The following is an 11,387-nucleotide window of genomic DNA, read 5'->3' as shown; positions in this document are numbered from 1 at the left end:
TCCTGCTGGTTGTAGGCCACCATGCCTTCAAATGTCTTTGAAACTTGGCAGCATAAATTCATATCGTTTTAAGGACCAAAGACACCCCTGGCATGCCTAGCTGTTGGCGTATGCAGCAAACTTATAGAGGGATGGAAAAGCAGAAATACAGGTGAAGGGAAAGAAAATGAAGAACCACTCTACAATTTCTCTTAGGTGGTCAGAGTGGTTTCAGCGTGGTAGGAGTGACAAAGTTATTTTTATCATTCGTAAGGTGGATTTGTAGAGGTACACAGCAGTACAGCCGACTTAGAGGCAGAAAGAGGCTTCACCGCTTCCCTTGGTCTCCTGTGCCAGACATTAGTGCCCCTTGCTGTTGGCAATCTGTGCTTTCTTTCTAACACAAACTGATCTGGTTTCAGTGTCCTCCAGTTAGGTCTTCTGGAGCTTTTCTCCGCTGGATTAAAGAGGCCTTTAATACTGGTATTTCCTCTCCAGCCAAGCATGGGATTTGCACGGGGCTTTCCAGAGTCAGTCAGGACAATTCCAGGTAGCAACGCCTGCAAGTTCAAACAGTTTGGACCCGTTTCTGGGGTCCCTTCCCGGCAGAGCAGGACCTGGCTCAGCACATCACCCTGCTGAAAGCAGTGGCGTAAAATGACCGGGCACAAATGCAGGTGACCGAATCCGATCTGGATCTCATAAAATACTGAACATGTTGACAGGCGCTGGGCAGGCCGCAAAGAGGTTCGGGGTCCAGTTGGCCTGTAAGAGGCTGGAAAGGAAGGTAACGTCACACCACTGTTAACTGAATCCGTTGCAGTAAGGAGTAGAAACATGCATTTCTTAGATCCAGGGAGCCCACGTTTGATCCCCAGAGAGGAGCTGGTCAGAAGTATCACATTGCTAACGTGCTTGTGTGTGCTGTCAAAAACCTCTTGGCTGAGTGATTATTGAGCTAGAAGTCTCATGGGGGCAAGTTTTCATATGAGATTCCTGCCATTTCCCACGTCTGGTTGAGCTGAAAGCACCACGAGAAATTGCCTTTCATAAGGCACGTCTCTTTCTGTTTGCTCTCTGGTCCTGGCCCCTATTCCCAAAGAGAATATAGGCTGTATTACACCCTCTAATGTTTAGAACAAGCTATGAACTTACATTTTCTCTGTGCTCGAGTCCAGTCTACACATTTGCAGTGCTGGAGCAGTGCCAATTCCCCGAGCTGGTGCTGGAGGGCTTGGGGAACTTGTAAGAAATAGCTACTCACGTCCCATCAGCTTATTGCATTGTAACACAAGAGGCAGGAAGCAAAACTGCTGCTGTAACTTATACTGCAGTGTGCAAGTGTTGTCCTGGGATTCTGGTTTTTGTAATGCATGTGTTGGTTTGCAAACAGGGTGGGGGGATATTTGGTTTGGCTCTGGCACGGCCAGGTAACACCATGATTCAAAAATAGCATGGGCCACTCTTCTTTAAATGAAATATAGGCCCCAGTCCAGGTACTTAAGCATATCCTTAGCCTAAGCGTATGAATGGGCCCTTTAAGGTAAATGGGGTTCACCTTATGTTGCAGCACCCTGCTGGATCAGAGGTCTCATCTCTGACGGCTGAAAGAGGTGTCTGTGATAAATGGATGTGAACTGGGTGAATTAACTGCTGTCTTTAGCTCAGAGCAGGTTTTATAGTTCCCTTTGCATCATCCCAGTAGTGCCAGCGGAGCGTCCCGGCCCTGCTTTCATTCACACGCCGTATTATGGAAAGGTCAGGAGTTCAGAGTCATTCCTAGAATTTTAATTTTGCAAAGTGTTTTGGAGAGGTTGACAGGCAGGTCTCCTAATGCAAAAAACCTGGTGTGCTGCCGGCTCGGGCTCCCGCTGAACCTGTGTTCTTTCACGCAGCCATGAAGGCGGATCGAAAACGCTTGAAGGCAGAGAAAACAGACCTGGTAAGCCAAATGCAGCAGCTCTACGCCACGCTGGAGAGCCGGGAGGAACAGCTACGGGACTTCATCAGGAACTACGAGCAACACAGAAAAGTAAGTCTAGCAGGACTTCCTGCATAGTCAGCACGCCCTCCCTCAAGTAGGGCTGGCACCTCACACCCCAAAATGATGTTATATATGTTCTTTATGAGCTAACAGGGAGAGTAAAGCAAAGCCCGTTACTCCAGGTGTGTGCACAGACCATCCAAACCTCGAGCTTGTCTGCATCTTGAACCCGGTGCACTCCTCTCTAGCTAAGAATCATCTCTCCTCCTGCCCAAAGCAGCATCACTGGGCAGCAGGGGACCAAGGTGGTCAGTGTTTGCAAGGAGCTCTTACCACCGGCCAGCTGAACCTTGTGGCTAGTGCCAGGGAGTCTCTTTGCTGCCGCTTTAGTTGTGCTCCAAGTTAAGAATGGGATAAATATTCAGAGAGAGCAAGAAATGGGGAACACACTTCATAATGCAAACAAAGGCCCAAGTCTGTATGTGTTAGGAGCCACGGAGAAGCCTAATGACTCCAGTGGGGTTACGTCAGCCTAGCCAAGCTCTGATTTGACCCATAAGGTCGTGTAAACAATCCTGTTTTAATTGCTGTACTCTGGCTTTGTATCGGCTCAGAGCTTGATGTTTTAAAGACGGCGTCAGCGGTGAATTGCAGCCAGATGCTGTCAAAACACTGCACGTTCCTGGGGCCCGAACAGAGCTGGCAGGTCAAGGTGCCTGTTAGAAAAGCCCTCAGGTAGAGGTGGAAAAATGCCTGCTATGACCCGGCTTCCACCCTCCCGAGACCACCAAGCGGCCACACTGCTGCAGTCCTTCCTGGATGCAAGTGTGAGCAGATGTGTGGGCCTGACCCAGCACCGGCTATCACACCCACCCTAGCCTACCTGAGCTCAGGAAAGCTGGGAGCTCCATAGCTTCTGCACGTGGTCTGTCCAAAGTCCCCAGGAGTCCATGGGAACCTTTCAGTTGACACCAGTGGATTTTGGATTAGGCCTTGAAAGCTCGGTCTTAGCCCCTCTCTCCCTCCCCTTTGCCTCCATTGCATATTAGAGAAAAGAAAACACCAGGAGTGATGCATGCACCATCATGATGACCTCTCATTCAACAGTCCAGTCTCTGCACCGCAGCCTGTTACTGTTTAATGCTGCCTGCAAATGTTAGCCTTGCAAATTGTCTTAAAAAGGACCAAGGGTTTGATTCCACCCCCCACTCATTGCAGTCAATGGCAAAAATTTGTGTGGTGCAGAGTCTAGTCCAAAATCTATTCACAGCCACATTACCATGATGAACGATCGTGGTGAAAAGATCTGGAGAGATTTGACTCCCTCATTTAAAAAAAAAAAACAACCCTGACCTTAGGCAAATAAAATCATGCAAAGCTACCGGTAATACATCTCGAGTCACTGAAATATGTTGCGAGGTACAAGGTGAAAAATAAAATAGGAAAAAAGTCATACTAGTGATTAAATTAGCAGAGTTATGTTATGTCACGCTGGAAAAACATCCATTGCAACAAGATGGTGTCTGCTCTATCCTTCTCTTTATGGGATGAAACTGTAAAGCAGGTTACTTTCAAGGACAGGTTTTATAGTTTCCCTTAAAGTTAAGAGCTTGTTAAAAGAACATATAAACTGCAGTGACTAGTTTAAGTTGCCTAATAATAAATAGCATTTCTCTGAGCATGTTCAGCCTCTCTGAAGTGTTTGCAAGAGGATATTTTTTTAGACACCGTTTCCTGTTTTGCTTTTGATTACGCTGTATAAAGCCATCCACTCAAATGAGCAGCCGTGGGAATCCAGCATCTGTAATTATTTTGGGCTTTTTTCCATGCAAGGAGAGAAACTTGCTATTTTTAAAGCATTGCTACAAACAAAGACCCCTTGAATCTGGTGGTGGACTTTTTGGGGAAATGATATTTTTCTGCCTCCCCAGCCTGAGAAAATCAATGCTATTAGCAAACAGCAACCAAACGCACAGGATGAACCCAGGGAGGAATGCATGCAGCTAGGGAAGGGGCCCCAAGCGCTCTTTCAGCGTGGGACTATGGAATGTCTCGCTGTCTCCAGCTTCTCCATGTGCTTCCTACAGGCTCACGCGGTGCAGTCTCCATGGGAGCCTCTGTCCATCTCGGGGGGGCTGTATTTGCAGAGAGGATGCATCCTCACTTGTGCTCCATGGCAGGCAGCCTGCGTATTTTAATGACTGATTTCCAGGAGCAATGTGGCGTATGAAATGACCCATGCACTGGGATATGGGTGACTCTGAGGTCATCTTCTGCATCCATGGAGAAGGATAGAAGACAAATCATCCTTTGAGCCTCACGAATAGTTTGCATTGACCCCCCCACCCCGGTCACTGGATTAGAACCGCACTAATATTGTGTAACAGCGCCTGTGTCACCATTGACCTTGTCTACTTTGCAGTTGGAAATTAAGCAAAAATATACTTGATTTTTCTTGGAAATGCTGGGCAGCCCCAGCTCTGGTCAACGGGAGCTAGAGTTTCTCAGTGTGTCTGGAAAAAGAAGGTTGTCTAATGTTGTCACATGTTTGTGGCTACTTAGGGGCATATTGTACTTCCCTAATGAGCAGGGGGGAGGATCTGCTCATTCTGAGTTGTGCCAGCCGTACCCTAGACTCAGCTTTAGCAGCAGTGCCAGTCCACCACAGAGTCGAGGGAAAAGTCCCTGTGTCCACCGGCCAGGAAAGCCACAATATTCACAGTAACAGTGTTGAAAGGCTCTTCTTCATAACAAGCTTCCTCCATGGTGGAGGGAACTAGATATAGCTTTCCCTGATTCAACTAATAGCAGCTTGGAAGTTATTAGTTGAATTAGGGGTGCACCTAAAACAGTGGCTCTCAACCTTTCTAGTCTCAAGACAAGCCTTGGAAGATGCCCTTGCCTTTCCCTCATTTTTTAACTATGGAAAAGTAATAGAGGAAGTCTTCTGTTGCCAAGAGCTCAGGAAGACCACAACAGGCTAGACTGGTTTTGACAGTATGGATTCCTGCTTCAAACCTTTTGAGTTTGCCTTGTGAATCATGTGCAAGGGTCTGCACATCTCAGAGTGCAGATATTTCTTGGTACCCATAAAAGGGTCTTGTGGCATCCTTGGATGCTACAGGGCCCCAGTTAAGAGTCAGTGAGCTAGAGGATCCAAGTAAGAGCAGAGCTTGGTTGTGCTAGGTGCTGTCACACAGCTGTGTCTCCAAAAGCTCATAGCCAGCAAGGGAGGGAAAGCAGATGCCTTTGTGGGGAGTGACTTGTCCAGGACAACAGAACAGCTTCAGTGCAGAGCCGGATGCCGAATGGCCTCTGGTTGCTCTGGGTAGGTTTGCAGGGCTTGGGCCCCATTCTGACAATGCCCCAAAACAGCGAGAGCTTGGGTTGGGGGCTCGGTGGGCAGTGGAAGAGGAAGAGGTGCTATGGCTGACGATTTAAGCCAGTGGTGTTCAACCTCCAACCCACAGGCCTGTGGCCCATGGGCGATGTTGTCTGGCTCGTGAGAATCCCCATGGGTCCAAAAATTTGGCACTGGGGGAACAGGATTAAATTGCCATGGCTTCCAGAGCCTTAGTTAACACTGCCACCTCTCTTCCAACTGCCAAATTTTGGGACCCACGGGGAACCCTGTCGGCTGAATGACACAGCCCCATGTGCCACATCATGCCAACATGCAAGGTCAGGCCACAGACCAGCCCCACACGCCATCCGCACTCCAGATCCAGTCCGTGAACTGACCTCACCCATAGGATCTGGCCCATAGACTGGCCCTGTGCCATTCGTCTGGTCTGCAGGGCTTGGAGGTTGGGTGCCAGTGATTTAAACGGATGTGCCTTCCTTTCATCCCTTTTCCCTATTAACTAAACCCTTTTTTTGGTCTAGCACTGGTTTGCTGATGTCATATGCAGAGCTGCTCCGGGAGTCGAAAGACCGCTGCTCCCTGCATCGCCTGCAGTGTTGGGTTTCTGCTTTTGTTGTAGGTTTTTTTTTCTGATAGGAACTTGCAGAAACTCATACAGTCGCATCCAGCCACGACACCCAAAACCACTCTCAGAATGTCCCTTAAGCAGTCCTCCAAAGGGAGTAAGGTGCTGATGTTTTCCAGTTGGGCTAGAAATAAAATACCCAAGTATCTGCAAAGCATGTGAGCTTGGTCTTATTTAACATAAGCTGCCACTCCTGTGTACTGATGCTTCAAATGCCAATCTCTAGGCTATCTAGAACTTGGATGTCCACTTTGCAGAGGCAGCTTGGAAAATCTCAGCCTTGAGGCTTCATCATGTGCAGAGGGGGAGAACCGCCTATATGGACTATGTTTTCCCTGGATCTTTTCTGCCAGTAGCCTTGAATGGGTTCTGTCCGAGTGTTTCCTCTCAGGTGGGTCCTTTGTCAACTGACTGGCAGAGTAAACCGAAGATGATGAGGTCCACTGGATAGAGGACCAGAGAGGGGAGTCAGCTAACCCAGGTTCAGTTCTTGTCTCTCCTTCTGTCTGCCTCTCTCTACCTCTGCGGGCTTCGTTTTCCCCTTCTGTATGAAGGGATGATTGTGCTTTGGCTGCCCGTTGGCATGGTTTTTAGACCCGTGGATGTGAAAGTCCAGATAAGCTCTAAGTACTCTTGACTCCAGAAGGTCTACAAAGCCCTCTGCAACCCCGACCTACAGAACAGACAAGGAGGGTGCTCAGATACCTTGGATGGACAGCAGTGCAGAACTGTATTTAAATGCATACATCAGGAACTCACTAAGCAGTATTTTTATTGCTTTGTAGTAGAAAGACAGCATGTTAAGCGGTGTTGGTAGCTGGGGAGTGTTTCCACATGATATCAATTATCCTATCACTGTCTTTGGAAGACCAAATGCATCAGCAGTTCAGGAGAGGCCAGGGGCCTGTGACAACAGAAAAATGGTGCATCTTTAGAGCAGCTGGGCTTGCAGTCTGTCCTGCCTGGACCTTAGATTTCATGGCACTAGGGGTTGGGATCCCGATGCTATCGCAAACCCCTGACTACACATTTCTGTCCAGTGTTCACCTCGGCACCCGTGTTGTGGTGAAATGCTGTCGCTTCACTACGGATGCCCGAGAGAGATGGGGCTCCAGTGGGGATTTTTGCCCCACGGGCAGGGTAGGTGTCACTGAAGTGGTTGGGTGGTCTCCTGGAGGGGTCTAGTCCACAATATGGTAAAGACACAAAGATGGTAAAGACAATTTCTTTCTTACCTTTGGTTTGTTGGCAGTTCAGTTTTGCTTATATCCTCACTTATAACCCCAGGGGCCAGCCTTGCATCCTAGCCTATACGTCACTGCTACAGTAGGAGAAGGTAAGGAGGAGGATGAAGAGGAAAGGTGAAGAGAGCCTGCTAATGGAGACACTGGTTAATGAAATCCTGGTCCCAATTCAAGTCAATGGGAGTTTGTGCCATATATTTCATTTGAAGGGTTCAGGTTTTAGCTGCTGTATTTTATGAGGCATAAAACACTGTCATGCTTTGTATGGTATGGACTTCTTGGGAAAGAGAGTTTCGTCCCTTCCTCACATTGCCCTGGTGTCTTTGCAGGAGAGTGAGGACGCGGTGAAAGCACTCGCGAAAGAAAAAGATCTCCTGGAGCGTGAGAAGTGGGAGCTACGCCGGCAAGCCAAAGAGGCAACGGACCATGCCAGCGCGCTGCGCTCCCAGCTGGACCTGAAAGACAACCGAATGAAGGAACTGGAAGCCGAGTTAGCCATGGTGAGAGCCCCCTGTCTTTAACTGAAGCTTTTTGTCTAGATAGGAGTAGTCGGAAACCTCAACTAGTCCAGAGGGAGCTTGCATGGTCGCACCTGGGACCTTTATCACCCCAGGTGATGTTTGTCATCACCACCTTGTTACTGTCTGCTTAGTCCATGTCCTGCCAAACCGTGACTTCAGAAGACATGTTTTAAAGGGACATGATCTAGAAACGACCCCCAATCCAGCCAAGTATGCCCAGAGCTCAGGTGTGCTGGAAGTCCGAATCCAGACCTGGATTGTGTGGCTGCTGTGCACTTGAAGGTGGGGGAGGAGTGTGTTTGAAATCCATTTCCACACCTGGAGGGTTAGGCCTGGCTGTAGTTCGAAATGCTGCTCTCGTCCGAAATGGAAGGCCTGAAAACCTCGTGCTCCGGTGAAATGCAGGTGGTTCAAAGGTCTGTCCTACAGTCTGAGCAGGGAGAGGGGCTGTCCTCACAGAAGCATGCTTGAGCTCAGTCTGAGAGTCCCTGCAGACGTGCCAGGGCCCACTGTGAAGTCGTACCAAGTGTGAAAGCAGAGGAGAGGACGTCCCTGGAAAGCTGTTGTGCCCTAGCAGAGTGGTTCAGTTGAGTAAGAGAGATGCATCCATGTTGGCCCCACCAGCCAGTGGAGCCATCTCAGGGATGAATCTAGCCTCTGGTGTTTCAGCTCAAAATGTTTGCCGTCTTCATATCATGCCAGCTTGCAATATGAACTCAGGGTTTCCCAGGGGCCGAACTTACCTGACACATGGTACGTGACTAGATTATGGAATTGCGGTTGCTGTCTTTATGGTAGCAGAGCTGCAGGGATGAGAAATGCCCTCGGTTTCAGGGGATTGAGATAGCAACCAAAGATAGGATTCCCATAAATAGACCCCCCCCCCCACCTTTGCCATCAAATCTCTGCCTTTTAAAAAGCAAAACCAAAGAATTCTTCCAAGTCCTTTTGCTTTTCTGACTGTGCCAACCAGCGTGGTGCTGAAGGCACAAGCGATGATGGAACCGAAGGCAGAAGGCAAACATCATTTAACTTAGGGATGCTGCTTAGTTGTGAGGCTGTGGATGCTCACCTGTATGCTTCCTCGAGTGCTGTCTACCCAGTGAGCTATGTGGACGAGGTAGAGGGCTGCATGCACCTCCGCAGAAACGTGACATAGGGTTTCCTTTCATGAAATAACGGCATTGAAATGCAACAACATCCATGCCACCCGTATCTCCAAGCGCAGGTGCCCGCACCTCCCCTTCCATAACGCAGCTCAGGTACACCAGCATAAGCAGCCTGTCAGCAGCCTCCTGTGCTTTCATTGTTCAAAGCAAAATTCCTGCCATAAAACAAAAATGACAGCTGGACTGAAGTCATTCTTCCCCCCTCAGCTTAGAAACATTTGCTGTTATTAAATAGATATATCACAATCTGTTGTGCGTGGATTCACCTTGGGCCTTGCGATTTCAGTATATGCAATCCCTGTTTGACTGCGACACCTAGTGTTCAAAGTCTGGGTCCGCTTCAGGGGTCTCCGCAGCCTCAACCCTTAGATGTTCAGCTGGAAGGAACGTGCTTTTTATCACCCAGCTAAGGAAAACGGGCTTCAAGAATGACGCAAACTCTCTGGAAATGCATTTTAACCATTTATATACCTTTCATTGGTCTGACTGTAGAGTGCTCCACAAACTGGCTGGGACTTAAGTCCAGAAGGGCATTCAGACATAAAGCCAGATTTCTGACCTCTTTAGCATGTACAAAGGCCCTTTATTCGCACTGAGTAGCACCTTTCTTTACTCAGCTGAAAGCAAGGGGAGTATCTGAAGCAAAAGGTGCTTTGCTAGAGGAATAAAGGAGGCCCAAGTCATTTCCATTTAGGCAATAAGGGTAGAGATTTCATCGCCTAGTTGCATGGCGGTCTGCAGTGGAGGAGGACTGGACTCTGTGACCAGAGTGCCCCTTTCTAGCCTTGTGGTCTACATTTCCTTCATGCATTCTTCAAGACTAACCTTCAGCACAGTGGTCTTAACCGGTGAGTTCACAGCAACCGGCATCTTTTGCAAGTATTTTAGTAAAGAACTTTCCAACCTTTGTAGCAGGGTCAGCCAAGGATCCCCCTCGAATAACTAACTTTGTTTTATAGGCGTGGTGGGGTTTTTTCCAACTGTTTCCCAGGGATGAGAATCTGATGCACGTGGCTTGAAAAAGCCTCTGCTTTTAAGCTTCTTTTCTTTTCAGTTAATCATTAAAATCACTATGGGTTCAGCTCTTTGGCTGGTATAAATACCCCAACCTCTGTGTATTTAGTGGAGCCAACCTGACTGGCACCAGTGCAGAACCTGGCCTGCAATGCCGCAACCTGGCTCCTGCATTAGTTGCAGCACATACACAGTTTGCCTATCTGACTGCAAGCCGTCAGCCTTCAATTTGACCCGAGGATGGAACTGCAAAAGGCTTACTTTCTGGTCTTTGCCTCTAGCATCTCCAGGTGACTCATTTAAACATTGAAAGTTTGCAAAGCACCCCTCAGAAAATGCCAGCTCTTGGTTTTAACTCATTTTTTGAGCACAGAAAAATAGTAAGAGGTCTGGGTTTATCTTGCAAATCATGTTTTCACACCTAACCCTGCTAACGTAGTGTGGCACCCTTGGAAGGACCTCAGGGCACCCCAGGGCGCTGTGAGGATCACTGATGTGAACTGTCATTGCAGTGAAATATTAACTGTTCCGATATTTAACCTGTGATATTTAACCCTTAAAAACAACCTGGTGTGATGCAGTGAGGTGACAGGGGGCAGAATCAGGGCACAGGTAAGGCAAGGGCAGTCCTGCCAGGCGATCTTGGAGCAGGAGAGAAGGGAAGAGCTCCACTGGGCTTTCAGAGCCCCAGGCGAGCTTGCAGGGCTGCAAGTCCGAGAAAACTATCTAGTACATGGAGCCCACTTGAGGCGGAAATGACTTGGACACAATTAACGGGCAGCTTCGTAGTAATGTTTATTTGAGGCAGAAGAAAAGTGCCTGGAAATGCTTTGAAAGGGCTGTTTATTGACTCTTTGCTGATAGAAAGAATAATAAAAAAAAAGGCTTATGGGTTGAGATCTCATCTATGTGGCCCAGCTGCAGTCTGGAGGGACTTTTTATAAGTAACTTATAAACCCTTGAAAATCAGGATGCTTACTGGCAATGCTGACCGACTCTTAACTCTGGAGTTGCACGGGTTGTGTCACCGCTGATGCCTTCTGCACATTTTCTGAGGCTGTGGACAGCTATAACTTTGCTTTAAATGGGGAGTGGCATTTACCACTGGAGGGGGCATGCGTGCGCTGCTCTGATTGAGTTGAATGCGCGTGAACAAAATCGCTAGAATGAAACAGTGAATGAAGCAGCATTAGTTGAAAGACTTTTGCTCCGCTTAGACCAGTAGAGGGAAAAACAGACGTGCCGGTTACTGGGTAGGAACGGTTCCAATATAAGATTCAACCCGTGCAAAGTTAGGGCTGTCCACAGAGAGTCGGAGATTACCAAATGAATGCATGCTTTGTTTGGGCACATTTTGCTGTGATTGCATACAGCTCACAGCCAGGTACGTCTGCATGAGCAGTTGCTCTGTGGAGAGGGTAGCATGCAAGACTGAGTGACTTGTGCCTTTACCTTTGGTCTGGGTGGCAAGTTTTGCATCACTTGGG

At 48.3% G+C, this 11,387-nt stretch overlaps 1 protein-coding gene across 13 annotated transcripts in view; it reads left to right on the top strand.

Moving 5' to 3' along the window:
- Window positions 1–11,387, top strand: part of KAZN (kazrin, periplakin interacting protein) — a 236,425-nt gene that overhangs the window by 184,154 nt on the left and 40,884 nt on the right. For all 13 annotated transcript variants that reach the window (XR_003092892.1, XM_025198103.1, XM_025198101.1 and 10 more), the window contains 2 exons: window positions 1,875–2,011; window positions 7,526–7,696. Coding sequence is in view for 12 of the 13 variants with exons in the window: in XM_025198103.1 (XP_025053888.1) it covers window positions 1,875–2,011; window positions 7,526–7,696 (308 nt within the window). In the remaining variant the exon portion in view is untranslated. The remainder of the gene's footprint in view (window positions 1–1,874; window positions 2,012–7,525; window positions 7,697–11,387) is intronic.

Source organism: Alligator sinensis, unplaced genomic scaffold, assembly GCF_000455745.1.
Source record: "Alligator sinensis unplaced genomic scaffold, ASM45574v1 scaffold569_1, whole genome shotgun sequence".
Lineage (NCBI taxonomy): Eukaryota > Metazoa > Chordata > Crocodylia > Alligatoridae > Alligator > Alligator sinensis.
This window is presented reverse-complemented; position numbering and strand designations above follow the sequence as displayed.